The 17276-nt window shown below is 33.8% G+C and overlaps 1 protein-coding gene across 1 annotated transcript; it reads left to right on the top strand.

The window, feature by feature from the left end:
• The first annotated feature begins 9596 nt into the window (after positions 1-9596).
• On the top strand, positions 9597-10301 carry LOC139849029 (secreted RxLR effector protein 161-like). Its single transcript, XM_071838706.1, has one exon. The coding sequence runs from the start codon at positions 9597-9599 to the stop codon at positions 10299-10301; it is 705 nt and encodes a 234-aa protein (XP_071694807.1).
• The last annotated feature ends 6975 nt before the right edge of the window (positions 10302-17276 follow it).

Here is a 17276-nt window from a genome sequence, read left to right as displayed (position 1 = left end):
AGAGGCCAATGTGAAGCAAGTCAAAAGAAAGTGGGAGGAAAACGGTGATAAGAATCACTAATACAACAACAACAGCAATTACAACAATAATCGCAACAATTATCCCAACAATCGCAACATCAATCGCAACTACAACAAACGGCCCAACAACAACAACAATAATAACACCAGCAACTACAACAATCATCCCAACAACAATAATAACCGCAACAACAACAACAATCAGAAGCAGCTATGCCAAAGGTGTGAAAAGAATCACTCGGGGTTCTGCACCAAATTTTGCAACAAGTGTAAAAGAAATGGTCATAGCGCGGCGAAGTGTGAGGTCTACGGACCAGGGGTTAATAGAACGAAAGGAACAAATGGTGTCGGAACGAGTAATGGCGGAGCAAGTAGTGTCGGAGCAAGTTATGCCAATGTAGTTTGTTATAAATGTGGAAAACCGGGCCACATTATTAGAAATTGCCCGAACCAGGAGAACACGAATGGACAAGGCCGTGGAAGAGTTTTCAATATTAATGCGGCAGAGGCACAGGAAGACCCGGAGCTTGTTACGGGTACGTTTCTTATTGACAATAAATCTGCTTACGTTTTATTTGATTCGGGTGCGGATAGAAGCTATATGAGTAGAGATTTTTGTGCTAAATTAAGTTGTCCATTGACGCCTTTGGATAGTAAATTTTTACTCGAATTAGCAAATGGTAAATTAATTTCAGCAGATAATATATGTCGGAATCGAGAAATTAAACTGGTTAGCGAAACATTTAAGATTGATTTGATACCAGTAGAGTTAGGGAGTTTTGATGTGATAATTGGTATGGACTGGTTGAAAGAAGTGAAAGCAGAGATCGTCTGTTACAAAAATGCAATTCGCATTATACGAGAAAAAGGAAAACCCTTAATGGTGTACGGAGAAAAGGGCAGCACGAAGCTACATCTTATTAGTAATTTGAAGGCACAAAAACTAATAAGAAAAGGTTGCTATGCTGTTCTAGCACACGTCGAGAAAGTACAAACTGAAGAAAAGAGCATCAATGATGTTCCCATTGCAAAAGAATTTCCCGATGTATTTCCGAAAGAATTACCGGGATTACCCCCACATCGATCCGTTGAATTTCAAATAGATCTTGTACCAGGAGCTGCACCAATAGCTCGTGCTCCTTACAGACTCGCACCCAGCGAGATGAAAGAACTACAAAGCCAATTACAAGAACTTTTAGAGCGTGGTTTCATTCGACCAAGCACATCACCGTGGGGAGCTCCTGTTTTGTTTGTCAAGAAGAAAGATGGTACATTCAGGTTGTGTATCGACTACCGAGAGTTGAACAAACTTACCATCAAGAACAGCTACCCACTACCGAGAATCGACGACTTATTTGATCAACTACAAGGCTCGTCTGTTTATTCAAAGATTGACTTACGTTCCGGGTATCATCAAATGCGGGTGAAAGAAGATGATATTCCAAAGACTGCTTTCAGAATACGTTACGGTCATTACGAGTTTATGGTCATGCCGTTTGGTTTAACTAATGCACCAGCTGTGTTCATGGACCTTATGAACCGAGTGTGTGGACCATACCTTGACAAGTTTGTCATTGTTTTCATTGATGACATACTTATTTACTCAAAGAATGACCAAGAACACGGTGAACATTTGAGAAAGGTGTTAGAAGTATTGAGGAAGGAAGAATTGTACGCTAAGTTTTCAAAGTGTGCATTTTGGTTGGAAGAAGTTCAATTCCTCGGTCACATAGTGAACAAAGAAGGTATTAAGGTGGATCCGGCAAAGATAGAAACTGTTGAAAAGTGGGAAACCCCGAAAACTCCGAAACACATACGCCAGTTTTTAGGACTAGCTGGTTACTAAAGAAGGTTCATCCAAGACTTTTCCAGAATAGCAAAACCCTTGACTGCATTAACGCATAAAGGGAAGAAATTTGAATGGAATGATGAACAAGAGAAAGCGTTTCAGTTATTGAAGAAAAAGCTAACTACGGCACCTATATTGTCATTGCCTGAAGGGAATGATGTTTTTGTGATTTATTGTGATGCATCAAAGCAAGGTCTCGGTTGTGTATTAATGCAACGAACGAAGGTGATTGCTTATGCGTCTAGACAATTGAAGATTCACGAACAAAATTATACGACGCATGATTTGGAATTAGGCGCGGTTGTTTTTGCATTAAAGACTTGGAGGCACTACTTATATGGGGTCAAAAGTATTATATATACCGACCACAAAAGTCTTCAACACATATTTAATCAGAAACAACTGAATATGAGGCAGCGTAGGTGGATTGAATTATTGAATGATTACGACTTTGAGATTCGTTACCACCCAGGGAAGGCAAATGTGGTAGCCGATGCCTTGAGCAGGAAGGACAGAGAACCCATTCGAGTAAAATCTATGAATATAATGATTCATAATAACATTACTACTCAAATAAAGGAGGCGCAACAAGGAGTTTTAAAAGAGGGAAATTTAAAGGATGAAATACCCAAAGGATCGGAGAAGCATCTTAATATTCGGGAAGACGGAACCCGGTATAGGGCTGAAAGGATTTGGGTACCAAAATTTGGAGATATGAGAGAAATGGTACTTAGAGAAGCTCATAAAACCAGATACTCAATACATCCTGGAACGGGGAAGATGTACAAGGATCTCAAGAAACATTTTTGGTGGCCGGGTATGAAAGCCGATGTTGCTAAATACGTAGGAGAATGTTTGACGTGTTCTAAGGTCAAAGCTGAGCATCAGAAACCATCAGGTCTACTTCAACAACCCGAAATCCCAGAATGGAAATGGGAAAACATTACCATGGATTTCATCACTAAATTGCCAAGGACTGCAAATGGTTTTGATACTATTTGGGTAATAGTTGATCGTCTCACCAAATCAGCACACTTCCTGCCAATAAGAGAAGATGACAAGATGGAGAAGTTAGCACGACTGTATTTGAAGGAAGTCATCTCCAAACATGGAATACCAATCTCTATTATCTCTGATAGGGATGGCAGATTTATTTCAAGATTCTGGCAGACATTACAGAAAGCATTAGGAACTCGTCTAGACATGAGTACTGCCTATCATCCACAAACTGATGGGCAGAGTGAAAGGACGATACAAACGCTTGAAGACATGCTACGAGCATGTGTTATTGATTTCGGAAACAGTTGGGATCGACATCTATCGTTAGCAGAATTTTCCTACAACAACAGCTACCATTCAAGCATTGAGATGGCGCCGTTTGAAGCACTTTATGGTAGAAAGTGCAGGTCTCCGATTTGTTGGAATGAAGTGGGGGATAGACAGATTACGGGTCCGGAGATTATACAAGAAACTACCGAGAAGATCATCCAAATTCAACAACGGTTGAAAACCGCCCAAAGTCGACAAAAGAGCTACGCTGACATTAAAAGAAAAGATATAGAATTTGAAATTGGAGAGATGGTCATGCTTAAAGTTTCACCTTGGAAAGGCGTTGTTCGATTTTGTAAACGGGGGAAATTAAATCCAAGGTATATTGGACCATTCAAGATTATTGATCGTGTCGGACCAGTAGCTTACCGACTTGAGTTACCTCAACAACTCGCGGCTGTACATAACACTTTCCACGTCTCGAATTTGAAGAAATGTTTTGCTAAAGAAGATCTCACTATTCCGTTAGATGAAATCCAAATCAACGAAAAACTTCAATTCATCGAAGAACCCGTCGAAATAATGGATCGTGAGGTTAAAAGACTTAAGCAAAACAAGATACCAATTGTTAAGGTTCGATGGAATGCTCGTAGAGGACCCGAGTTCACCTGGGAGTGTGAAGATCAGATGAAGAAGAAATACTCGCATCTATTTCCAGAAGATTCGTCAACACCTTCAACAGCTTAAAATTTCGGGACGAAATTTATTTAACGGGTAGGTACTGTAGTGACCCGAACTTTTCCATGTTTATATATATTAATTGAGATTGATATTTACATGATTAAATGTTTCCAACATGTTAAGCAATCAAACTTGTTAAGACTTGATTAATTGAAATAGGTTTCATATAGACAATTGACCACCCAAGTTGACCGGTGATTCACGAACGTTAAAACTTGTAAAAACTATATGATGACATATATATGGTTATATATATAGTTAACATGATATTATGATAAGTAAACATATCATTAAGTATATTAACAATGAACTACATATGTAAAAACAAGACTACTAACTTAATGATTTTGAAACGAGACATATATGTAACGATTATCGTTGTAACGACATTTAATGTATATATAGCATATTAAGAGATATTCGTACATCATAATATCATGATAATATAATAATTTAAAATCTCTTTTGATATTATAAACATTGGGTTAACAACATTTAACAAGATCGTTAACCTAAAGGTTTCAAAACAACATTTACATGTAACGACTAACGTTGACTTAACGACTCAGTTAAAATGTATATACATGTAGTGTTTTAATATGTATTCATACACTTTTGAAAGACTTCAAGACACTTATCAAAATACTTCTACTTAACAAAAATGCTTACAATTACATCCTCGTTCAGTTTCATCAACAATTCTACTCGTATGCACCCGTATTCGTACTCGTACAATACACAGCTTTTAGATGTATGTACTATTGGTATATACACTCCAATGATCAGCTCTTAGCAGCCCATGTGAGTCACCTAACACATGTGGGAACCATCATTTGGCAACTAGCATGAAATATCTCATAAAATTACAAAAATATGAGTAATCATTCATGACTTATTTACATGAAAACAAAATTACATATCCTTTATATCTAATCCATACACCAACGACCAAAAACACCTAAAAACACTTTCATTCTTCAATTTTCTTCATCTAATTGATCTCTCTCAAGTTCTATCTTCAAGTTCTAAGTGTTCTTCATATATTTTACAAGTTCTAGTTACATAAAATCAAGAATACTTTCAAGTTTGCTAGCTCACTTCCAATCTTGTAAGGTGATCATCCAACCTCAAGAAATCTTTGTTTCTTACAGTAGGTTATCATTCTAATACAAGTTAATAATCATATTCAAACTTTGGTTCAATTTCTATAACTATAACAATCTTATTTCAAGTGATGATCTTACTTGAACTTGTTTTCGTGTCATGATTCTGCTTCAAGAACTTCGAGCCATCCAAGGATCCGTTGAAGCTAGATCCATTTTTCTCTTTTCCAGTAGGTTTATCCAAGGAACTTAAGGTAGTAATGATGTTCATAACATCATTCGATTCATACATATAAAGCTATCTTATTCGAAGGTTTAAACTCGTAATCACTAGAACATAGTTTAGTTAATTCTAAACTTGTTCGCAAACAAAAGTTAATCCTTCTAACTTGCCTTTTAAAATTAACTACACACATGTTATATATCTATATGATATGCTAACTTAATGATTTAAAACCTGGAAACACGAAAAACACCATAAAACCGGATTTACGCCGTCGTAGTAACACCGCGGGCTGTTTTGGGTTAGTTAATTAAAAACTATGATAAACTTTGATTTTAAAATTGTTATTCTGAGAAAATGATTTTTATTATGAACATGAAACTATATCCAAAAATTATGATTAAAACTCAAAGTGGAAGTATGTTTTCTAAAATGGTCATCTAGACGTCGTTCTTTCGACTGAAATGACTACCTTTACAAAAACGACTTGTAACTTATTTTTTCGACTATAAACCTATACTTTTCTGTTTAGATTCATAAAATAGAGTTCAATATGAAACCATAGCAATTTGATTCACTCAAAACAGATTTAAAATGAAGAAGTTATGGGTAAAACAAGATTGGATAATTTTTCTCATTTTAGCTACGTGAAAATTGGTAACAAATCTATTCCAACCATAACTTAATCAACTTGTATTGTATATTATGTAATCTTGAGATACCATAGACACGTATACAATGTTTCAACCTATCATGTCGACACATCTATATATATTTCGGAACAACCATAGACACTCTATATGTGAATGTTGGAGTTAGCTATACAGGGTTGAGGTTGATTCCAAAATATATATAGTTTGAGTTGTGATCAATACTGAGATACGTATACACTGGGTCGTGGATTGATTCAAGATAATATTTATCGATTTATTTCTGTACATCTAACTGTGGACAACTAGTTGTAGGTTACTAACGAGGACAGCTGACTTAATAAACTTAAAACATCAAAATATATTAAAAGTATTGTAAATATATTTTGAACATACTTTGATCTATATGTATATATTGTTATAGGTTCGTGAATCAACCAGTGGCCAAGTCTTACTTCCCGACGAAGTAAAAATATGTGAAAGTGAGTTATAGTCCCACTTTTAAAATCTAATATTTTTGGGATGAGAATACATGCAGGTTTTATAAATGATTTACAAAATAGACACAAGTACGTGAAACTACATTCTATGGTTGAATTATCGAAATTGAATATGCCCCTTTTTATTAAGTCTGGTAATCTAAGAATTAGGGAACAGACACCCTAATTGACGCGAATCCTAAAGATAGATCTATTGGGCCTAACAAACCCCATCCAAAGTACCGGATGCTTTAGTACTTCGAAATTTATATCATATCCGAAGGGTGTCCCGGAAAGATGGGGATATTCTTATATATGCATCTTGTTAATGTCGGTTACCAGGTGTTCACCATATGAATGATTTTTATCTCTATGTATGGGATGTGTATTGAAATATGAAATTTTGTGGTCTATTGTTACGATTTGATATATATAGGTTAAACCTATAGCTCACCAACATTTTTGTTGACGTTTAAAGAATGTTTATTCTCAGGTGAATACTAAGAGCTTCCGCTGTTGCATACTAAAATAAGGACAAGATTTGGAGTCCATGTTTGAATGATATTGTGTAAAAACTGCATTCAAGAAACTGATTTCGATGTAACATATTTGTATTGTAAACCATTATGTAATGGTCGTGTGTAAACAGGATATTTTAGATTATCATTATTTGATAATCTACGTAAAGCTTTTTAAACCTTTACTTATGAAATAAAGGTTATGGTTTATTTTAAAATGAATGCAGTCTTTGAAAAACGTCTCATATAGAGGTCAAAACCTCGCAACGAAATCAATTAATATGGAACGTTTTTAATCAATAAGAACGGGACATTTCATGCTAGCACCTCAGGTATCTATATGATAGAACTATTTGCTTTCTCTAGTAATTCATGGGTATTTGATACTGGTTGTGGAACTCACATTTGTAATAATGTGCAGGGACTAAGAAAGATTGAGCAGCTAAAACCAGGCGATTTGGTATTGCATGTTGGCAACGGAGCACATGTTGCGGTCGTAGCAATAGACATTTATGAACTTTTATTACCAAATGGCTTGTACTTAATATTAAATAATTGTTATTATGTACCTAGTTTAACTAGGGACATCATTTCAGCTGCACGATTGTATAAATCTGGTTACTCGTATGCTTTTTCTAATGGTAATATTTCAGTTTTCAATAAAGATGTTTTTTATTTTGAGGCACGCCCTCACAATGGCATATATGAAGTTGACATACAAGATTCATCCAATAATAGTTCTATGTATAACATTAACACCAAAAGATCCAAGTATGACTTGAATCAAAATTATCTATGGCATTGTTGTCTTGGTAACATAAACAAGAAATGCATAACTAAACTCCAATCTGATGGAATTTTAAAATCAACTAACTCTGAGTCATTTGATGTATGTGAATCTTGTTTAAGCGGGAAGATGACAAAGGCGCCTTTCTCCAGTTCCGGAGAAAGAGCAAAGGATCTTTTGGGACTTATACATTCCGATGTATGCGGTCTTTTTAGAACTATGTCAAGAAATGGTGAAAGATACTTCATTACATTTACTGATGATTTTTGTAGATTTGGTTATGTTTACTTATTGAAACATAAACATGAGGCATTTGAAACGTTCAAAGTGTTTCAAAATGAGGTTCAAAATTAGCTCGGCAAAACGATAAAGGTTCTTCGATCAGATCGAAGAGGTGAGTACTTATATCAAGAGTTTGACGATCATCTAAAGAATTGTGAAATTATTTCACAACGCACTCCACCCGGAACACCACAACATAATGGTGTTTCTGAGAGGAGGAACCGAACATTACTTGATATGGTTCGATCTATGATGAATAATACTACACTTCCTCCATCCTTCTGGACCTATGCCTTATTATCTGCTGCTCGCATATTAAATATGGTACCAACCAAAAAGGTGAATAAGACACCATACGAGTTATGGCATGGAAAAGTTCCAAATTTATCTTATTTGAAAGTTTGGGGTTGCGAAGCTCATGTTCGACAAGAAACTTCCAACAAACTTGATCCCAGGTCTATCAAATGCATTTTTGTGGGATACCCAAAGGATTCTATGGGATATTACTTCTACAATCCTACCAAGAACAAAGTGTTTGTTTCTAGACACGCTACTTTTCTAGAAAAAGAGTTTCTATTAAATAAAGCAAGTGGGAGTAATGTGGAACTTGAAGAAATTCAAGAACCACAAAATATCACACCTGAGGTTGGCACTAGCTATCAACAAACTATTGAAGAACCTGAACAATTGGTTGCTCAGGAACCTGAAGTAACATAAGACATTCGTAGATCTAGTAGACCTCGTCATAGTCCCGAAAGATATGACGAAATTTTCTTGGTGGATGAAAGTGAGCCCACTAACTACAAAGATGCTACATTAGATCCTGAATCTAAGAAATGGCATGAAACCATGAATGACGAGATGCAGTCCATGTATGACAACGAAGTATGGGACTTAGTTGATCTACCTCCTGACAGCAAGGCTGTTGGGAGCAAATGGATTTTCAAGAAGAAAACCTATAGAGACGGAAATGTACATACATTTAAGGCAAGACTAGTGGCGAAAGGTTTCACTCAAACTCATGGTATTGACTATGACGAAACTTTCTCTCCAGTAGCCATGCTAAAATCAATTAGAATATTCATTGCCATAGCCGTATATTATGACTATGAGATATGGCAAATGGATGTCAAAACCGCATTCTTTAATGGACACTTAAGTGAAGATGTCTATATGGAACAACCAGAAGGTTTTGTAAATCCTAAGTATCCTAATAAAGTGTGTAAGCTTAAAAGAGCCATTTACGGATTAAAGCAAGCATATAGAAGCTGGAATCTTCATTTTGATGAGAAAATAAAAGAGTTTGATTTTATCAAAAATGAAGATGAGTCATGTGTTTACAAAAGAGCTGGTGAGAGCATAGTAGTATTTTTAATCTTATATGTAGATGATATACTACTTATTGGAAATGACATCCCAACTTTACAAAAGGTAAAGTCTTGGCTTGGAAAGTGTTTTCAAATGAAAGACCTTGGCGATGCAGCTTATATTCTAGGAATAAAAATTCATAGAGATAGATCAAAGTGGCTAATCGGTTTGAGCCAAAGTGCATATATTGAAAAGATTCTAAAAAGATTCAAGATGCAAGATTTCAAACGCGGATTTTTGCCAATGTCACATGGTACGATATTGAGCAAGTCTCAAAGTCCTAGCACAAATGATGAGCTTAGATGAATGAATGGAACACCATATGCTTCTGCAATTGGATCCATTATGTATGCCATGTTATGCACAAGACCAGACGTATCGTATGCTTTGAGCATGACGAGTAGATACCAACAAAATCCGGGTGAAAGCCACTGGATGGCTGTCAAGAACATCCTAAAGTACTTGAGAAGGACTAAAGATATGTTCTTGATTTATGGTGGTGTGGAAGAAGATCTTACTGTAAAGTGCTACACAGATGCTAGCTTCCAAACTGATAGAGATGATTCACGATCACAATCTGGATATGTCTTTATCTTGAATGGAGGAGCTATAACTTGGAAAAGTTCTAAGCAGAAAGTAGTTGCACAATCTACTACAGAAGCTGAATACATTGCTGCATCGGAGGCAGCACAAGAGGCTGCGTGGATGAAAAAGTTCATTGTTGATTTAGGGGTGATGTCAAGCATAGAAGACCCCATAGAAATATTTTGCGACAACAATGGTGCTATTGCTCAAGCAAAAGAACCTAGATCGCATCACAGCACCAAACATATCCTTAGGAGATTCCACTACATACGTCACATAGTGGAAAACGGAGATGTTTGTATTCGTAAAGTTCACACAGATCAAAACCTTGCTGATCCTTTTACAAAGGCTCTGGTACAATCAAAACACGAGGGTCATGCTCAGTGCATAGGGCTTCGTAATGTTAATGATTGGAATGATTTGTAATTTATGTATTTGAATATTTGGAACATATAAGCGACATTTATCTTAAATGATATGATGTATTCGGATATAATCATCCTCATTAATAATTGTTGTGTTCCTTATTAGTATGTTTAAATCCTTGAATAACATTGTTATTCTAAAACGTCCATAGTCGATCACAATTATTGGAATAATTATGAGTTAAGACTAATGTGAATAAGTTGGTTGACTTTCATGAAGATGAAAGTAGAGCAAGGGAGTTGCAACCAAATTCACCTATGTTTATTAGAGAATAAACATTGGATATGACCCGCTTTCAAGATCACTTCATGGATCGATGTCATAAGTGATTCTTAAAAATGGTAATATCTCTATATCCTTAGACTGTAGATACATATTGGGCCTTAAGTGTGAGGATTGTTATACTTTGACATAGTCAAACGTTGTTCTTTAGCCAGGCAATTATAAAAGCTATTGTTAAGTATAATATGAGACACATGAGAGACGTGTGTAGTCTAGACGGGATTTGTTCCTCTCATCTGGATGAGAGATTGACATCTATGGGCTCCTCGATGATTTAAATTGATTAAGATGCGTGGCCACGCTCAAACTATATTGATGTATTCAATGGTGTTTGTTTTATCACTTTCAATCTTGACGGAGTAACATAATATATGAGCTAAATATGAGATTGATTACTATCCATGCCTCATGCTCAACAAGATGTCAGTAACAAAGGAATAACTGATACCATACCTATATATTGATTTGAAGTTTTAACTTAAGAATCAATGGATGCTCGGAATGACATTTTTCATGTGTTATTAGGGGCAGTGGCATGTTGCTAGACGTTTACCACTGTCTGTGTTTATATATGTTGAATCTTGTGCAAGTGGGAGATTGTTAGTTATTAATGCCCAAGACACAACTTATGTTTACACTACTAATAACATATGAACCTATAGGGTCAAACACAAAGAGCAATTATATACCAAGTATATATTTAAATGTGATTTAAATATAATCAAGCATAATTTGTATGATAACATTATTATTTGGATGAAATAATTATGTGTAGTGAAGTATCAATATATATGCACATAGTCTAGTAATGTTGCATGTAACATTTAAGATTGTGTTATATTTGTTTGACAAATATATATGACAAATGTATGGATTAAATTAATGAGGTGGATCATATCATGGACACATTTACACACCATCTTTGCATAATGGAGATGGTGGAAGAATAATTATAATCTACCTTTATTTTTGTTAGCTTTTACTTTATGTATTTTAAGTGTAAGTGCACTTATTAAAATAAGTAAAACTAACATACATTTGGAATATATACATATACTTACACATTAAAAAGAAATGATACGTACATTTACAAGGAAATAAAAAGGTTTCCATGTGCTTTCATTTCTCACATGAAAATAACTTTTAAGCAAGTCTTTTAGTAAGTAAAAGAGTTAGGAGTTAAAGTTAACTCTTAAAAGGTTGAGAATGACTAGCATCCATTTGGTATTGAAACTTTGCTCAAGTGTGGATTAACGATAGAGGGAGGCTATTTTGGCTCCTACATCCTAAGCATCTATTTCGTCTCAAGTTCAAAGTCTTCAAAGATTGTAGTCTTTAAACTCACTATTTATTATTTAGTTTTCTTAACAACATGCAATTGGATCCTTAGTAGAGAGTTTTTTAAAGGTTTAAAAATTGTTGTACATGCTTCCGCTGCTAAATAGTTTTATGAAATTTCATACAAACCCCTTCAGTGAGAGTATGGGTGCCTAAGTTACGGATCAAACTAATTTTGTACTGAATCAAGTTCCTCTTGTATTATTCTTATTATTTGTTAAACACCATTGTAGGACGACGAAATCAGTTTGTACGATTAATCACGTATAAGGACATCAGTTAATCATTGTTAGCAAGTAATCATCCGCAGAAATCCATGAATTTAATAAATTCGTATTCTATCAATTGATTTGTTTTTGAGAAAGCATGGTGGATTTCTGTATTTGGGGGACAGAGGGAGAGGAATCAAACCAAAAAATAAGAAAAGAAGAAAAAAGGGAAGTTAATTTAGGTTAGGGTAGTGAGTAGATTATGTTAATGGGTAAGTTTGGTTAGTGGGATGATGTGTACTACCAAGTCAAAATGCCACGTCAATTTGTAAAAATGTTTATGTAAGAATTATGTAATTCTAGAATTCCTCGTAAAAGAAAGGCTGTGTAATATGGCTAATATAAAAGGAAGGTAAAAATGTCATATTAATTATTTATATGATGGTGTATGGCAATTAGAAGGTGGTGTACGGATCACCTCCCAATCAAATGGGATTAAAAAAGGTTAGGACATGGAGGGATCGAACCAGTGGCGGAAGTAGGATTTTTCTTCACCGGGGGCGAAATGTTTTTTTTAAAACCGTAGCAACTTTTTTGGGCAAAATACGGAGTTTTTGGGACAAAAATTGGAGATTTTTAGGCAAAATTTTGAGGTTTTTGGATAAAATTTGAAGGTTTGTGGGCAAAATTTGACAGTTTTGGGGCAAAATTTAGAGAATTGTGGGCAAAATTTGAAGGTTTTGAGGCAAAATATGTAGGTTTTTGAGCAAATGGCTTTTGGGTTTGGGGCAAATGGCTTTTGGATTTAGGGCAAAATAAAAAAAATTCAAATTTTTACACTAAAATTTTGAAATCGGCCGCCGCCCCCCTCTAAATTCGCCCCACAAGATGTGTTATCAAGATGCTTCAGCCATTTACCAATAGCGGTACAAAATATGTAAGCAGTTTCTATCAAATTTATAATTCAAATGAAGACGGATCAATCTGATCCAAAATTAAAAAAAAAAAAAAAAAAAAAAGTCTAAACTACCGCAGGTGAACAATAATTACTCATGATAATTAGTATTATAGTATAGTATAATTATATAGATTTATGGGTAGTAAAATCATTCTTTAGATAGCGGTCATGACATTTTATTGTATATATTTTGGATTTTCTTAAAGATAGATCTAAGGGCTATTTTAAGAAATTTAGACATGCACATGTTATTCGTACTTTTATAATAATCAACTTCTCACTATTCTTAACTACTTCAATGTACAAGTTATTTATGCTTTAATTTAATTTTTGAAAATAGCTCTAAGATCTATGTTCAAAAAAATTTATATATTTTTCACCGGACAATTTTTTAGACCCGCTGACTCTTAAAAAAATATGATAACCATCCGGTTAAATAAAGAAGTTCATTTCAGATTTCACCGTACATTTACAATTATAAATTACTAAAAGAGAGAAAGATAGCACCTACCATCCAATACATCGAATGTTAGCACCTACATCCAATAGAACGGATGTAGTTGCTTAGTTGAGTTCCACGTTATCAATTGACAAACACGTGGTTTCCATTAAGATCTTAATGGTTTGTATCCTCATTGTCGTGTTTTCAACAATAAATTAGATCATCATTTTGTATGAAAAAAATGTATTAAAAAAAAAAAAATCTATACAACTATACTATATATAATAACAAAAATAAAAATAGACCATCTTAAATAACAACAAATCATTGCCCTCCATTAACTTAATCCTAAATAATATCAACCATTCATTTTCAACAACTTCCTAATGAGATCATAAGAGCACAAGGTGTCCGTGTCCATTTTTCGATGTCCATTTCAAAGTCAAAAATGGACCTTGAAATTGATTAAAGTGGGGTGTCGTTCGGTGTCTATTTCGTTGTCCATTTCAGAGTCGATCTTAGTTTTGGACCAATAAAAAAATGAAAAATTTAAAAAAGGAAAAAAAAAGGTTGAAACCACCGTCGCTGTTGTAACGGTGGGAAAGGAAATCGAAATCGAAGCTGAAGGGGTGTCCTTGTTCTTGGCTCGTCGGTGATGGACGGCGGAATCGACTTGGAACACCGCGAGCTCTAATGATCACCTTGAATTGTTTGATTACCAAAACACCCTTCTAATCAATATATTTATTTTAGGAATAGATGTGAATTTGTAGTAATTGATTTAAGGTGCTTAATTTGAGCAAATTAAAATTAATTCAAATATAAAATTCAAAACTAATTCAAAATTTAAAAGTCTTTAATCACACTAATTCAAATTACATTAATACTTGCTAAATAACGTAGTTGACTTTTTTCCTTTAATTAAATTGCAATTCAATTTATTTAATGTATAATTCTTTGCTAATTAAGGTATTTTACAAGAAACCATTATATTATATACATTGAAATCGTCACCTACAATCACACTCCTGCAATCGCAATCACTTCCTGCAGTCGTCTCCTCCCAAACATCGCAACTTCAAATCACTCATCTTCAATCGTTTTCCGGCAAACGTTTTCCAGCAGCATACTTGCACTAACATCTTAACGCAACTTCAAATCACTCATCTTCAATCGTTTTTCGGAAAACGTTTTCCAGCAGCATACTTGAACTAACATCTTGTGTCCATTCATGTTCAATTGCAAACAACGGGTAGTTTTTACTTAATTTTCGTTTCAATTTTAAGGTTTTAATATTCAATTGCCTCATACATATTCTTGAAAATTATCTGTTGTACTGCATGTCATCGCTGATTCATAAATTCATAGAGATTTGTACTTTATTCATTTTTTAGGGTTTATTAATTTTTGTTTCCCTTAATACACTGCATGTGTTTAGTATTGTCGATAAAATTTTGGATCAGTATTTTAGCCTTTTTAAACCTTTTGACCTATAGCCTATTACTTATAACATATAACCACAATTCTTTTCGTTTTACCTATTATATCATCTTTAAAACATATCTCTAACTGGCCCTTTTTTTAGTATATGGGTTGAGGATGTCACCTCTTTCTCCATATAATTCCTCCATTAAGAGTCATTTCTCCACAACACATGTGATATAAAGGTTTAATAAAGAAATAACTTTATAACACAATTCTACTATGTTTTCAGTTCACTGTCTATTAACTTTGGCGTTTCATTGTAACAAGTTGATTTTATTTCAAAAAAAAAAAAAAAAATCTTAATAGGGAAGTGGATAAATACAAGATGAATTGAAGATAGTATATTATAACAAAGATGAAAATATATCATCTTAAATAACAACAACTAATCCTAGCTCTTCATTAACTTAATCCTAAATAATCTCAACCATTCATTTTCAAAAAACTTTCTAATGACATCATAATGATCACCTTGAATTGTTTAATTACCAAAACACCCTTCTAATCAATATATTTATTTTAGGAATAATGTGAATTTGTAGTAATTGATTTAAGGTGCTTAATTTGAGCAAATTAAAATTAATTCAAATATAAAATTCAAAACTAATTCAAAATTTAAAAGTCCTTAATCACATTAATTCAAATTACATTAATACTTGTTAAATAAGGTAGTTGACTTTTTCCTTTAATTAAATTGCAATTCAATTTATTTAATGTATAATTCTTTGCTAATTAAGGTATTTTACAAGAAACCATTATATTATATACATTGAAATCGTCACATACAATCACACTCCTACAGTCGTAATCACCATCGCAACTTCATATCACTCATCTTCTATCGTTTTCCGGCAAACGTTTGCCAGCAGCATACTTGCACTAACATCTTATCGCAACTTCAAATCACTCATCTTCAATCGTTTTCCGGCAAACGTTTGCCAGCAACATACTTGCACTAACATCTTGTGTCCAATCTTGTTCAATTGCAAACAAAGGGTAGTTTTTACTTAATTTTCGTTTCAATTTTAAGGTTTTAATATTCAATTGCCTCATACATATTCTTGACAATTATCTGTTGTATTGCATGTCATCTCTGATTCATAAATTCATAGAGATTTGTACTTTATTCGTTTTTTAGGGTTTATTAATTTGTGTTTCCCTTAATACATTGCATGTGTTTAGTATTGTCGATTAATGGATATAAAATTTTGGATCAGTATTTTAGCCCTTTTAAACCTTTTGACCTATAGCCTATTACTTATAACATATAACCACAATTTTTTTCATTTTACCTATTATATCATCTTTGAAACATATCTCTAATTGGCCCATTTTTTAGTATATGGGTTGAGGTTGTCACCTCTTTCTCCATATAATTCCTCCATTAAGAGTCATTTCTCCACAACACATGTGATATAAACGCTTAATAATGAAATAACTTTATAACACAATTCTACTATGTTTTCAGTTCACTGTCTATTAACTTTGGCGTTTCATTGTAAAAAGTTGATTTTACTTTAAAAAAATCTTAATATGGAAAGTGGATAAATACAAGATGAATTGAAGATAGTAGAAGAAGCTGAATTTGAACAATTTTAAACACATGACGTTTGCCTATTGAAGGTAAAAAGTTAAGAAGTGTTGGATAGTCTCAAGTGGTGTAGACGAGATGTTTTAAGGTGCATATTAAATCGATGGTTTTATGGTGGGATATATGGGTGAATGACCCAAAGTTAGTGAGTTCTAACTGAGTGGGTCTAAACAGGTAATATAGTAGCTATGGTTTTGAGTAGATAAGGGGATTGTTTCATGAAATATATATACTCCATAGATAATTCTTATATATATAAAATTCTAGCAAAATCTACGTGTTTAAGTACTTCAAATTTTGTTAAATTAAATTATCAAGTGATGGTATTCACGTTTACCTGATCAGTTTGTGATTTCAGTTTAGTAAATGGAATATGAATGTGTAGTATTTTTTCTATTTGTGTGGTTATATTTTACTGTTTTAGGGAATTGCATAAATGATATAGCCTTGGTGGACTTTTATCATGTGGAATTGGCACAACTAATAATCTAAGTTGTTTACTTTTCATGATATGGTTGTATGCATCATACATTGTATGCAACTGTATAGGTTTAATAGTATTAAAATAATCCTTTACTTCTTTTATGGAGTTATGTTTCAAAATTAAATTGTTACAATGTACAGAAGCTTTATGGAGTGTGCATTACTATACAAAGCATTTGTGTATTGA

Source organism: Rutidosis leptorrhynchoides, chromosome 5 (assembly GCF_046630445.1).
Source record: "Rutidosis leptorrhynchoides isolate AG116_Rl617_1_P2 chromosome 5, CSIRO_AGI_Rlap_v1, whole genome shotgun sequence".
Classification (NCBI taxonomy): Eukaryota; Viridiplantae; Streptophyta; class Magnoliopsida; order Asterales; family Asteraceae; genus Rutidosis; species Rutidosis leptorrhynchoides.
The sequence above is the reverse complement of the archived record's forward strand: the minus strand, read 5'-3'. Positions and strand labels throughout refer to the sequence as shown.

Bases quoted from the DNA above. Each gene is read 5' to 3' on its own strand.
- LOC139849029 (XM_071838706.1), top strand. From the start codon at position 9,597: ATGAATGGAACACCATATGCTTCTGCAATTGGATCCATTATGTATGCC.